The 14,989-nt window shown below is 42.9% G+C and overlaps 1 protein-coding gene across 1 annotated transcript in view; it reads left to right on the top strand.

The window, feature by feature from the left end:
- SLC22A15 (solute carrier family 22 member 15) overlaps positions 1–14,989 on the top strand; it is a 95,097-nt gene that overhangs the window by 46,363 nt on the left and 33,745 nt on the right. The window contains exons 3-5 of the mRNA XM_068965921.1: positions 2,784–2,916; positions 3,545–3,709; positions 12,732–12,861. Of these exons, the coding sequence (XP_068822022.1) occupies positions 2,784–2,916; positions 3,545–3,709; positions 12,732–12,861 (428 nt within the window). The remainder of the gene's footprint in view (positions 1–2,783; positions 2,917–3,544; positions 3,710–12,731; positions 12,862–14,989) is intronic.

The raw sequence follows: 14,989 nt of genomic DNA, 5'->3' as shown, positions 1-14,989 counted from the left end.
GCCCACCAGGTCCCTCTGTCCATGGGATTTTCCAGGCAAGAGTACTGGAGTGGACGTCACTAGCTAGGTCTAAAGATAATGGCGTTTTAAGTAGAAGGTGATTACTTTCTCTTTGAGCTTATAAGTTTCCCTAATGGTAAAGAATCTGCCTGCAATGCAGGAGACCCAGATTCAATCCCTGGGTTGGGAAAATCCCTTGGAGAAGGAAATGGACACCCACTCCAGTATTCTTTTCTGGGAAATCCCATGGACAGAGGAGCCTGGGTGGCTACAGTCTATAGGTCACAAAGAGTCAGACACGACTGAACAACTAACATACACAGTACTCCAGGGATTATTTTTTATTGTGGTAAAACATACATAGCATAAAGTGTGTCATTTTAAAGTGTACAGTACAGGGACATTAAATACATTCACATCCTTGTGCAAACATCACCACTATCCACCTCAACAACTGTGTCATTATCCCGAACAGGTAGCCCCTCACTCTCCCAGCCCCTGGTAACCAGGGTGCTACTTTGTCTCTGGGAATTTGATTAGTCCAGGTGAAGGAAAAGCACTCCTCCAGCATGTCCTCTACTGGCAGCTACTTCCCTTCAGACACTTCTGCCGACAGATTCGTGTGGGTGGGAGTTAGGGGGCAGGGTGGGGCTCCCACCTCAGGCTGTTGTGCCGTACCAGCAGAGTGTACTACAGTTTGGTTCAGGTCTGATACCGTCTACCTGAGTTAACATCAGGTCCCACAGGTCAGGGTTCCATGCCACAGGACTGCCCCACTGCCCCCTTCAGACACCAGTCACAAGTTCAGCCTGTTTCCTGTGCTTTTGATACGCTGATTGTAAATCAAAGGGTCCTCTGACCTCCTCCTTTGGTTGGATTAATTTGCTAGGGAATTTCCCAGAACTCAAACATTTTATCTACTAGATTACTGGTTTATTAGAAAAAGCTGTAACTAGAACAGCCAGGTTGCAGCGGTGCACAGGACAAGGTGTAGATGGATGGAAGAGAACAGAGCTTCCACGCCCTCAGAGCTCAACTGCCCTCCCAGTACCAGCACAAGTCCTGTGACCTGGAAGCTCTCCAAACCACATCTTTTTGGACTTTTTGGCAGCTTCATTATGAAGGCATGATTGATTAAGCCTTTGGCCATTGGCAGTTGACCCAACCTCCAGTAGCTCTCCCCTGCCCAGAGGCCTGGAGGGAAGGGCTGGGAGTTCCAACCCTCTTTACATGGTTGGCTCCCCTGACAACCAGCCCCCATCTAAGAGGCTTTCCAAAAGTCACCTCGTTAACATAATAAGCTCAGTGTGATTGAGAGGGGCTTGTTATAAATAATAAAAGACACCTGTTTTAGCTGTAGTGCTCTGAAGCTTTTTCAGGAACTGGAAAAATAAATCTTACAGAAAAAACATACCCCCTGAGGGGAAAGTTAAGGAGTTTGGAATGGACACGCACACACTGCTATATTTAAAATGGGCAACCAACAGGAGCCTGCTGTACAACACGTGGAACTCTGCTCAGTGTTACGTGACAGCCTGGATGGGAGGGGAGGATAGGTACGTGTACATGTGTGACTGAGTCCCTTCTCTGTTCACTTGAAATTCACACAGCATTGTTAATTGGTTCTATCCCAATATCATATAAAAAGTTTTTTTTGAAAAAAGATACCCCTGTAATTCTTACATAGGAAATTACAAGGGCTTCAGGAGCTATGTTACAGGAACAATGGTTGAAAACCAAATATATATTTCTTATTATAAATTGCAGTGTCACACTCATAAATGTAATCACACAATATTTTTTCTTTTTGTCTGTTTCTCTTAGCATAGAGTCAGAGTTTATCCGTGTTGTAGCTTGCTAGAATTTCATTCCTTTTTAAGGCTGTATAATATTCCATTGGATGTATATAGCACATTTTGTTTATCTGTTCATCTGTGAATGGACATTAGGGTTCATTCCACCTTTTGGATGTTGTAACTAATGCTGCTATGAACCTTAGCACACAAATACCTGTCTGAATCCCTGCTTTCAGTTCTTTTGTATATATACTCAGAAGTGGAATCACTGTATCATATGGTTTGTTTTTATTTAATTGCGAAGTCATGTCCAACTCTTTGCGACCCTGTGGACTTTGCCCGTCTCCTCTGCCCATGGGATTTCCCAGGTAAGAATACTAGAGTGTGTTACCAGTTCCCCTTCTGGGGAATCTTTCTGACCTAGGGATCAAACTCAAGTCTTCTGCATTGCAGGATTCTTTAGCACTGAGCCACCTGGGAAGCCCAATCATATTGTTATTGTATATATAATTTTTCAAGGAAAATACTCAAGGGATTTAAAGCCCATTAATTTATTGGAGAAAAGGACTGTTCATTTTTGGCCTCATATATGTCATATAGTATGTTAGGTGTCAGAGAAACAGACACTAATGGCTTACAGCTCTTCCTGTCTAGAGATGCAAGGACTTGGAGTGAAGGACGTAGTCAACAGACGGGTAAGTAATTAGCTATTACATACTGTACTGTGTTAAGTGCTGCCACAGGATGTTTATAGACTACTGTGGGAGCACATTGCAATAACAATTTCTGGGGTTTCTGAAGACAGAATCTCCTTGGGTGTTGTCCTGGATGGATGTTCTGTTGAATTCTGGCTAGCAGTGGTAATGCAGTGGAGAAATTCTAGTATACAAGTTTTTGTTGTACATTTGCTTTTTTTAAATAGCTAGCTCCATCCATCCATCTTTTCTGTGACTTAAATGTCTCCTCTTTGTTTTTTTCTTCCTCTAGTGGTTTTTAATTGCCAACAGATCTTACAAAGTGAGTGCAGCAAGCTCTTTTTTCTTCAGTGGAGTGTTTGTGGGAGTTATCACTTTCGGTCAACTCTCTGATCGCTTCGGAAGGAAGAAAGTCTATCTCACAGGTAATCTGTTAGTGTTCATGAACTGAGTAAGAGAAGTTATTTTCCTAAGGTTCCCAGAGAAATAGTAAGGAGACCATTTTCTTAAGTTTCTCAGGGAATTGCTGTATGGACCCAGAACTGATTTTTATTTCACTGGTGAGAGGTCAAGTGCTTCTGGCCAAGCATTTTAAAGCATACCTGGGGAAAACCAGGTATTTGCATTATAAGCATTTCCTAGTGGTGCCTTCTGCAATCCGTGGATTCTAATTCATGCCATGTTTCTAAGGAGAACAAAGATTGAGGCGGTTTGCTAGATCCATTTCCTTATATCTTGTGTGTTGGTTCATTTCAGATGAGCTCCACAGGACTCAGCATAGTTCACTGGTCAAGCTGAGTACGAACTAGGAATTTTCAATTTTCAGCGTTATTGGGAATAGTTGAAAACCGCGCATGAGGACAGAAATCAACTTGTAACAAAGAAAACCTGTTTTTCTTCATAATCTTTAAGATAAACTGATTTAGAAACAAACAAACCATAGCTTAGAAAATTTAAATTCACAAAGATGTATCTTTACAAATTAACGCATATATTACATTCATCGAGTGTGTTTTGCCTCTGGATTATTGCATACTGTTCTTCTCTTTCTAGGTTTTGCTCTTGACATCTTGTTTGCTATTGCAAATGGCTTTTCCCCTTCATATGAGTTCTTTGCAATAACTCGCTTCCTGGTGGGCATGATGAATGGAGGGATGTCGCTAGTGGCCTTTGTCCTGCTGAACGAATGTGTGGGCACCGCATACTGGGCACTCGCAGGTACTGCTTCAATCCAGGCCGACTTGGAGATGGGGAGTGGCTCCAGAGAACTATGCAGGAACCAGCTTAGCCCTCGTGTCTAAAAATGCATCTAGACTTGAGGTGCTCTATCCAAATACTAGATTTGCTTTCTTTCTTTCTTTCTGTGTTTTTTTTTTTTTTTTTTTTTACCATATGGGCTCTTAGTTCCCTGAGCAGGGATCCAACCTGCATTCCCTGTCTTGGAAGCACAGTCTTCATCATGAGACTGCCAGGGAAATCCCTAGATTTCCTTTCCTGAGTTCTGTGTGGCCTTGAATGAGTCATTAGTCATTTTATTTTATTCCCCTATTGGTAGTCTCCCCTGGGGCCTACAGATGGTGACCTTGTCCCTATACTCAGATTGCCTGAAGGCATTTGTTAATTGCTTTTTTTTTACCAAAAAGTGAAAAATAGTGCAGAGGAAATACTAGAAACTCCTTTCTCAGTGCCTTGGTATTGTATTTTATTAAATCTTTGTCTCATAGGCCTTTTTACTGTTCTCTTCAAATCAGCAGGTAGTACTCTTCTAGTATTTCTTTAGTGATGTTTAAGTTTCCAGATGGAGGCCATGTTCTGTATTACTTTTAACCATCCCATTATCTTTTTGAGAACTGTCAATGATTTTAAAAGCATCCCTGACTTCATGTCTTGGGAGGGCGATTGCACTAAGATTCTACTTTGTGGACTATAGGTTTGCAGTGAGAACTTTGTTTTGCTTTCCATTCATTTAAACGTTATTGAGCACTATAGATGCTCTTGTACTAATAGGGGAGCAAGTTGATTGTGCAACTGTAGAGGTGAGTCTGCATGAGCATGTAGGTGATAGAGTGCCAGCTACCATTTGCTGAGCATCTGTTATGTACCAGGAACCAAGCTCCACATCTGGCCAATGCCTCTAATATTCCCAGAACCTACAAGTTAAGAATTTCTACCTTCATTTTACAAATGAGGACACTTCACCAGTGAAGATGTTGCAGGAAGGGGAGCCCTTCTGGAACCCGAGAATGGGCTCTTGTCTAACACTCAGAAGTGAATTGTCGGAGGAGACACACGTGCTGACAAAGCAAGAGACTTTACTGGGAAGGGCACCTGGGCGGAGAGCAGCCGCGTAAGGGAACCCGGAGAGCTGCGCTGCCACGAGGCCCGCAGTCTCGGTGTCATGGTGATGGGATTAGTTTCCGGGTGGTCTTTGGCCAGTCGTTCTGACTCAGGGTGCTTCCTGGTGGCACATGTGTTGCTTAGCCAAGATGGATGCCAGTGAGAAGAATTCTGGGAGGTGGTCGGACACAAGGTGTCTCCTTTTGACCTTTCCCAAACTCTTTTGGTTGCTGGTGGCTTGTTAGTTCCATATTCCTTACTAGGACCTCCTGTCATAAAATACTGCAAATGATTACTGGTGCCTGGCCAGAGTGGGTGGTTTCAGTCAATGTGTTCCCCCAAACGAAAGGAGAGGTTGTGTGCCTGTTTTCACACAGCTCATGACAGACCAAGGCTTCCCTGGTGGCTCAGAGGTTAAAGCGTCTGCCTCTAATACGGGAGACCTGGGTTTGATCCCTGGGTCGGGAAGATCCCCTGGAGAAGGAAATGGCAACCCACTCCAGTATTCTCGCCTGGAGAATCCCATGGACGGAGGAGCCTGGTGGGCTACAGTCCATGGGGTCACTAAGAGTCAGACACGACTGAACGACTTAACTAACTAACATGACGGTCAGGGCCTGGATGATGCCAGGCCCATGTCATCCCACTTTTCCCTGAGGACTCCCCTCTGTATTTTCCATTTATTGTTGTTCAGTCACTCAGTCATGTCCGACTCTTGTGATCCTATGGACCGCAGCACGCCAGGCTTCCCTGTCCTTCACCATCTCCCAGAGCTTGCTCAGACTCATGTCCCTTGAGTCTATGATGCCATCCAAGCATCTCATCATCTGTCACCCCCTTCTCCTCCTGCCTTCAGTCTTTCCCAGTGTCAGGATCTTTTCTAATGAGTTGGCTCTTCACATCAGGTGGCCAAAGTATTAGAGCTTCAGCTTCACCATCAGTCCTTCCAACTAATATTCAGGGTGGATTTCCTTCAGAACTGACTGGTTGGATCTCCTTGCAGTCCAAGGGACTCTCAAGAGTCTTCTCCAACACCACAGTTCAAAAGCATCAGTTCTTCAGCACTCAGCCTTCTTTATGATCCAGCTCTCACATCCGTACATGACTACTAGAAAAATCATAGCTTCGACTATATAGACCTTTGTCGGCAAAGTAATGTCTCTGCCTTTTAATATGCTGTCTGGCTTGTCATAGCCTTTCTTCCAAGAAGCAAGCGTCTTTTAATTCCATGGCTGCAGTCACCGTCCTCAGTGATTTTGGAGCCCCCAAAATAAAAGCTGTCACTGTTTCCATTGTTTCCCCATTTATCTGCCATGAAGTGATGGGACTGGATCCCATGATCTTAGTTTTTTGAATGTTTAGTTTTAGGCCAGCTTTTCCACTCTCCTCTTTCACCTTCATCAAGCGGTGCTTTAGTTCTTCTTTGCTTTCTGCCATGAGGGTGTTGTCATGGGTCACCTCATATGAATACTAGTTGCTTGGCCCTTTTTTGTCACTGGTCTTGTCTTCGGAGTTAGTAAAGGCTGATGTATTGAATTGGAAGACAGAGGCAAAATAAGCTCTGCTGTATTATGTCCACTGAACTGCTGTCCAAGCTGAAGGACACAGAGGGTTGAACAAGTTAGAACTAGACTGGGAGGAGGAGACACCAGCTCCTTCCTTGCAGGACAGGCTTCTTGCCTGCTTCTTACACATCATGCTTCATAATTCACTTTGTCTATATTAGCTTTCAGAAAAGCCATTAGAGGTGGGCTTTTTTTTTTTTTTCCTAGCCCAAGTCCTAAGTTAGGATCAGTGAGAAAACATCTTTGAGTCTTCAGTTTGCATTGAGACTGTTAAAGTCATTTTTGCAAGTAGTGGGTTCAGACTTGCTGGGACTTTGCCAGAAATGAGTGATGATGGTATTCATGACCACTCACATTATCCAGGGGAAGACACACAAGCACCCTCTCCTAGGGTTTTCGTTTCCCTGAGTCCAAAATCTTGCTCATACAAAGCATCATGAGTACATGTTTTTCATCTTCCTGGCACATTCATCTATTAAAATATTCATATTTGACTCTAGTTGTTCCATGAAGAAGATGCTTTCTTACAAAACATGTATACTTCCCCCACCCTACCAAGTTCTCTAGGATAATTCCTGTCCCGTTGCCTACCTTCAGCAAAAACAAAGACCTCTTGGTCTCTTGCTCCCTTTCCAGTTTCCTGAAGCCAGTGAAAAGATCTCTGTTAAAGCGCTTTCACGTTCCGTTCTTGTCCTTGAGGCTGAGTTAAAGTAAGACTATTAAAATTCCTATAGCAAAGGGAAAAAGGGGGAAAAAACTGCAACAGTGGTACCAGATGGTTGCCAAATTCAATGTGAAATTCAGAAGGAGCTTGAGAGAGTTCCTAGAAGGCCAGTGCACTTGACCTGCACCCAGGACAGAAATAAGTTTCTGCTGCTCCTAAAACTCTTTTGTGAGGAGTTTCCTCCTTCCCTCTCCCATGAGCAGTCTTCCCCTGAAGTTTTGTCCTTGACCTTTCTTTCCAGGCTGTTCTTTCCAGTACAATTAAAAAAATAAAACAAAACCTTTTTATTTTGTTTTGAAATATAGCTGATGAACAATGTTGTGATAATTTCAAGAGAACAGCGAAGAGTCTCAGCCATACATATGCATGTATCTGTTCTCCCCCAAACTCCCCTCCCATTCAGGCTGCAGCATAACATTGAGCAGCTTTCCATATGCTATAGGGTACATCCTTGTTGGTTTTCTCTGTTAAATGTAGCAGTGTGTACTCGTCCATCCCAAACTCCTTAACTATCCCTTCCCCCACAGCAGTCACACATTTGTTCTGTAAGTCTGTGAGTCTCTTTGTGAGTCTCTTTACGTTCTGTAAGTAAGTACATTTGTATCATTTCTTTTTAGATTCCACATATAAGGGATGTCATATGATATTTCTCTTCTATCTGACTTCAGTCAGTGTGACACTCTCTAGGTCTGTCCATGTTGCTCTCCAGCACGATTTTATATACTCCTATAACATCCAGTACACTCAGAGCTGAAAGGAATTGAGGGGAAAAACCTAAATGATTCACAGGAGGGGATTAATTGGAGGAATCCCATGGACAGAGGAGCGTGGCAGGCTCTGCAGTCCATGGGTTGCAAAGAGTTGGACACTACTAAAGTGCCGTAGCATGGCACGACACCCTGATTGTTTAGCGGTAAAAATAATTTGTTTTGAAAAATTATGCATGATTGCAAATAATATTTGCAGTATGAATAAAATACTATATAAAGTACATATAACGAAGTATAAGTGCAAACTGAAAACATCCATTTCTAACCATTTGCAGTGTAGTGCTTAACAAGAATAAGTAAAATTGATTGAAAATTTTTGAGAGTAGAAAAAGTAAAATACTAAAGCTATGAAAAATGTCACATTAATATATTTGTTTTTAATTTTCTTATATAAATACCTTATAACAAAAGTTATTGATGTTCATTGTAAAAAAAAAAATCAAGAAACATATAGAAGTGAAACATAAAGAACACATATAGTCCTGTTCATCCAAAGACCACAACTGTAAACAGATGGCTGTGTGTTCTTCCAGAGCTTCTCCTTTGCATATCTCTTCTGCAACATTCATTTATTAAACAGACCTTGCCATGTACCAGACACACTGCTTTTTAAAAAACTTTTCATGGGAATATCGTTGATTTACAATGTTGTGTTAGTTTTAGGTGGATAGCAAAGTCAATCAGTTATATATATTCATATATCCACTCCTTTTTTAGGTTCTTTTCCCATGTAGGCCATTACAGAGTACTGAGTAAACTTCCCTGTGCCACTCAGTAGGTCCTTATCTGTTTTATATGTTGTAGTGTGTATATGTCAATCCCAGTCTCTTAAGTTGGCCTTTTCCATTTATTATTTTTTTATTGGAATATAATTGCGTTACCATGTTGTGTTAGTTTCTGTTATACAACCGAGTCGGCTGTACGTGTACGTGCTTCCCCTCCCTCCCAGCGCCCCTCATCCCAGCCCTCTAGTCATCGCAGAGCACCCAGTTGAGTTCCCCGTGCTATGCAGCAGCCTCCCACTAGCTCTCTGTTTTACACGTGGTGGGTATATATGTTAATGCTATCCAGATGCTACTTTTATAGACAGACACTTAGGATATAAGAGTGAACACGCCAGGCCTGGGTGGGGGAAGGTCCTTGCTCTTACGGAACTTATGTCTTAGTCAGGAGAGGCGTAACCAATGTGAAGTAATTTCTGAAAACTTTAAGTGCAGTGAAGAAAATTAAACAGGATAATAGAGTAGGCAGTAAGTGCAGGAGACAGTTACATTAAATAGGAAAGTTAGAGAAAACTTTGATGTAGGTATTTAATCAAAGATGTGAAGGATGCGGAAGACCTAGGGGGTGTGGTTTTCTGAGCAAACATTCCAGTCACATGGAGTGGCAGGAACAGGCCCCTGAGGGCAGGAATGAGCTGCTCTGAGCACCTGAAAAGATGCAGGAGGAGGCTGGGCTGAGATCAGGCTGGAGGGGCTGAGTGTTGTAGGGTGCGTGATGGGCCAAATTAGGGTTGTTTTTTGTTTTAACTAAAAATACAGTGAGTCGCCAGTGACTGAATTAAAGAGAGGAGCCATAGAACCTTACATACAGAAAGATCACTCTGGTAGGTGTATGCAGGCTGGATCGTAGAGGAGCAAGAGTAGAAATTGAGGGGCCATTCAGGAGGCTGGTGTGGTTACCCCTGTAGAATCCGCAGATGTTTTGAAAGAGGAGGAAAGTGCGTGCGTGGTGACCTGCTAAAGAATTAGCAGAGAAGGCAAGAGAAAAAGGGATCAAGGGGGCTTCATGGCCCTCTGCTGGAAAGCTGCATGGACCGTTGGTGCTGCTTATAAAAATGAAGTCATCGCTGTACATTATCTTCTCACCTGCTGAAATTTGACTTTTGCTAGTGCAAACTGACCAGGCGTTGCAGACTTGAAATTAATTAAAAATAAGCAGAAAAGAAATCATAAAAATAGATGTAAATAACCAAAGACCATGGGTGCGTGTGTGCGTGCTCAGTTATGTCTGACTCTTTGTGACCCCACGGACTCTGCCAGGCTCCTCTGTCCATGGGATTTCCCAGGCAAGAAAACAGGAGTGGGTTGCCATTTCCTCCTCCAGGAGATCTTCCCCACCCAGGGATGGAACCCAAGTCTCCTGAGTCTCTTGCATTGGCAGGCAGATTCTTTACCACTGTGCCACCTGGATAGGCCCATAAACAGCTACAAAACCACCTATGGCATTCCAGAGTTACAAAATGCAGAAGTGGTGATTTAAAATGTTCATTTTTTTTTTAATTAAAATTTTTAACCAAATAGCCTAGAGCCTTACCACATCTTTATCTCCTCACCTTATTCCTGTTGTCATTTCCGGGCATATGTGTGCAACTTCTGGCTGGGTATCACATGCAGATGTCTCTTGACCCCTCAAATTAAAGATATTGCTTTCTTTCACCTAAAATCTGCATCCTTTTCTGGGACTTCTATCTATAGCCATGTCATCATGGTATTTAAGTCAAGAAACTGGAACCTTTGAATCCTTTCCTCCTGATTACCATATTCAGCTGATAGAGATATCTCTTTCTGTGATAGAGATTCAACTGTTATGAGCTTAGATACAAAGGGGAATCACTTAGTTAACACACGCAAACCAAGAAGAGCCAGGCCTTGGCAATGCTTAGAACAAGGAAGTTAGATGCGTCTCATTTCTGTTTCCCGTCGTCTCTGAGAAACTTCCCCTGCTCAGTCAGGGATGAGGCCCAGCAGGTCATTGGTTTTACTGCCAAGTTCAGTATTTGAAAATCCTGAAATACTGGTAGGAACTCTGATTGTCCCAGCTGGGGTCACCATGGGGGAACCACGATTGACATCTCCCCCTTGAACCACAGGGATGAAATATGGGAAGGTCATCTTTCCAAAAAAAAAAAAAAAGGAAAGGATTCTTGGAGTTAGAAAGAAGTGCTAACTAGGTAATATTTTATAACAGACACTCACCAGGGGAGGCTTCCAGATGGCATTTTTGGGGACGTTAATAGATATAAGGGGCTATACCCTTTTTACAGTAGGACCGTATAGCTAACGTTTGTACAGCATGCATTATTTCATTTGAAACTAATGACTATACTTTTTGAGGTTTGTATTATTATTTCTCTTTCATTTTTGAGAAAACAGAGACTCAGATATTTAGGGATTTTCCCTAAGTCATATGGCAGTGTAGAAGAACTGGGGTCTGAACTTGGTCCTGCTGAAGTGGTCCCATCCTGTGGTCCTTTGTCTTTTTGCCCACGTTGTTGTCAGTGGATACCGAGTACTCGGAACTGTTCTGAGCAGTGACAGAAAGCCTTGTTCTTGGAAACCAGGTGCTATTTGGTGCACTGTAATGAATCTGTAATAGCTATTGATTATCTAAGTTTCTAGGGAAATCACAGGGAATGGAAATCCCATTCCCTTAGTTAGCAGACCACATGCCCTGACTGGTTTTCTGTTCATGCTGAACTGACTGTCACAGTAGCCTTCCCTTCTGCATCCCCTTTTTCCTCACTAGGGCAGACAGCAAACAAGTCATTGTGTTTTGTTATAGATTGATAATCTGTGGACAAGAATAAGAGAAATGTTTGTCTTGCAGGATTGTTGTAGAAAATTCCTGTAACAAAGTTGTGTTGCTGTGGGATGCCCACAGGAGCCCACCTTTCCCTAGAATAGTGACGGGGACAGGAACGGTACCGAGTGCAGGCTGTCCAGTCAGACCGGGGGACAGCGTCCCCTGGCTGGGCCACATGCAGCCCCAGGTCTTAGACTGCAGCACCTAACTTTCTCTGAGCTATTTCCTCCGTCTGTAGATAGCTAGTAGTGGTACCGGCTTTATAGGACAATGTTGATAAAGTCTGCTGCTAAGCTGCTGCTGCTAAGTCGCTTCAGTCGTGTCCGACTCTGTGTGACCCCGTAGACGGCAGTCCACCAGGCTCCCCCGTCCCTGGGATTCTCCAGGCAAGAACACTGGAGTGGGTTGCCATTTCCTTCTCCAATGCATGAAAGTGAAAAGTAAAAATGAAGTTGCTCAGTCGTGTCCGACTCTTCGCAACCCCATGGACTGCAGCCTACCAGGGTCCTCCGCAGTCTAATACTCAACAAATAGTAGTTATTATATAAATAAATAGTGATAGGTGTACTTTACTACTAATAGTAGCAGTTATAGAAAGCATGTCAGAGGTACAGAATTTGCGAGTATACTGGGCAGCACAGTGGGTTTGTACTCATTTGCTGTTTATTTCAAAAATCATAAGATCCTTAACAACCCTATGGTTGATGTTTTTACTGTCAGTGTGCTGACAAAAATTCATGCTTTGTGGAACTTACATTCTACTTGGAAGAGAAAGACAAGGAACAAATGTAAAATGCCAGGTATCTGGTGGTGATAAATGGGGAAGGACAGTATGGAGAACGGGGGAATAGGCTGCGATTCAAGATAAGGATTTCAGGGACAGCCGCTGTGATGGAGATGCAGTCCCACCATTGCCGTAGTCTCATGACCTGAAACCTCCCACCACGCAGCAAGTAATATTTCCAAGCCTTAGCCACAACTTCAGGCAGATGCCATGCAACATCAATGCAGAAAGCACTTGGCCAGCTCTTGAAATTTATCTTGACCACATGTGGTTTGTATTTTTCATCTGTCCTTCCTTCTTTCCCACTGATTTCCTGGCGTCTCTTCTGGTTTTATCATCTGATCTTCGATGATATCTGTGTAGGTTTTTCTTTCTGCTGACATCTCAGAAAGAAAGGATTGGTTCCGTGACCTGGGTTGGAAATGGGGTTGCAGATGGTTCTTTCTCCAGTAACAAGTCTCTTTTCCTGAATTAGGGTCAATTGGTGGCCTCTTCTTCGCAGTCGGCATCGCCCAATATGCCCTGTTGGGATACTTCATCCGTTCCTGGAGGACCCTAGCCATACTGGTTAACCTGCAGGGAACAGTGGTCTTTCTCTTATCTTTGTAAGTAGTTTTTCCTCTTAGACTTTTAATTTAATAAGCAGAAGGAATGTCTTAAGAGGATGCGGGTCAATGAGCAGCGTTATTCCTTTTCAGGAGTTTGCCTGAACTGACTTTGGTGAAGAACTAAATTCCGCAAGCGCTCCAATGCTTGGCAGCTCCTGGGAAGAGAGATGCTTAATTAATTCAGAATGCAGGTATCCCTTGTTTAAAGTAACCTCTCAACCTCTGCATTTTAACCTTCAAATTCTCAAGGGAGGGTACTAGTTTCTTTTTTAACCTAATGTCTTAAGCTTAAAAATCTTCAGACTGGATCAGATCCCATGCTAGGGGTGTGACCGAAGTATGATATTATAGATCAGTCTATGCATATTGAATATATAGTGATACCTCCTCATTCCACAGATGACTGTCATCTCAGGGCCTCTACAGGTGGACATGGGAAGATGCTCAGATATGGGAGAAATCCTTAGAGTGCATGGATTCAAAGCAGTACAAGGGTGATGCCCTTCTTAAGGCAAGATAACATGCCATGCTCCGCTTAAGGCTGTAAAATGAGCCACCAACTTAGGCCTGTTTCTCCAGAAGTTTTACTGTGCTTATGAAAGGTTTTCTCCCCTTAGATATCAGACCTTTAATCCAAAACATCAAAATCTTTGGGATAAATAAAATTTTCAGCCAGTGGTGCCAGCTTTCTTCTGCGCTGTAAAGTGAGATACCTGTAATAGAATTTTCATTGAGGTAGCAGTTCGATTTAGTAATTCTTTATATAAGTTCTGCTTATTGAGATTTGGTGGGGATTGAGCTGAAATCTGTTTTCATTCTCTCTTTGAAATTAAGAGAATTGTTAAGTGCAAAAATGAATATAGTAGAAATAGTTAACCTATATTTATTGATGTCTAAGTCATATCTGATTCTTTTGTGACCTCATGGACTGTAGCCCACCAGGTTTCTCTGTCCATGGGATTTCCCAGGCAAGAATGCCAGAGTGGGTTGCCATTTCCTTCTCCAGGGAATCTTCCCTACCCAGGGATTGAACCCATGTCTCCTGCTTAGCAGACAGATTCTTTACCACTGAGCCTCCAGGGAAGGCCCCAAACTATATTAGAAAGGTAAAATTTATGAAATGCATTCAGTTATGTGAACTAGAGTGAGATAATTTTATTAGAAAGGAAAACTAGCCATATTTTATTAAGCTGTATATTGTAAATTTTGGGGAAAAAAACGGATTCCTTGAATTAATAAGCATTCATATTAGTAAATAAATGAATTTTCTTTTTAAATATTTAATAAACTGCCTCCTTCTTAGAGCTTTCCAGGTGGCACAGTTGGTAAAGAATCTGCCTGCCAATGCAGGAGACGCAGAGACCATGGGGTCACAAAGAGTCAAACACGACTGAGTGAGTGAGCACACAGGTATACTTCTTAATCCAGGCTGGTTCTCATCCCTCCTTCAATAGTAGAGTGACTTCACTGGTTGATCCAAGGCATTCTTTTAGTTTTCAGAATGTATATTCTGTTTGTTACCACTTAGTACTCGGTGGGGACTTTGACTTGATTGGAGATTAATTCGGGTCATGAAAAATGGGAAATGGAAGAAAGCACATAAAATCACACTATATGTGTATTCCATCAAGCCTAGAAAGTAAGGCTTGCTGCAGTCAGCCTCCAGTTTCTCTCCTATCCCATCTTGTGTTCCCATCAGCATACTAAGCTGCTCACTGTTCCGGTTTACACCTTAGGCTGGTCTGCCCCGGTGCCTCCTACTCAGTGCTATGGCCAGCTCCTTCAGTGCCCTTCTCGCCATTTCTCTTATTTATTAGTAGCCTTCCCAGTTTGCTTAAAAGCCACCCGCTCCAAGCTTTTCATGGTCGGATACCCAGTCATTCACTTTTTTGTCTAAATTCTGCAGTACTTACCTGGCGCCCTTCCAGTGGTCCCTTATTTCTGCCTCAGACGGAGCCTAACCTCTATAAAGCAAGCTCTGAAAAGCCCTGGCTCTTTGCTCAGCTGCATTTCCCAGCACCAAAGCCCTGGGCCCTTCCATAGACCAGCTGCCTCCTGTCCATTGGACAGATGTTAGCACAAAAACCTTTAGAATTAGCCTTCATTAACTGTCAGCAACATCAGA

Source organism: Capricornis sumatraensis, chromosome 2 (genome assembly GCF_032405125.1).
Source record: "Capricornis sumatraensis isolate serow.1 chromosome 2, serow.2, whole genome shotgun sequence".
NCBI lineage: Eukaryota > Metazoa > Chordata > Mammalia > Artiodactyla > Bovidae > Capricornis > Capricornis sumatraensis.
The sequence above is the reverse complement of the archived record's forward strand: the minus strand, read 5'-3'. Positions and strand labels throughout refer to the sequence as shown.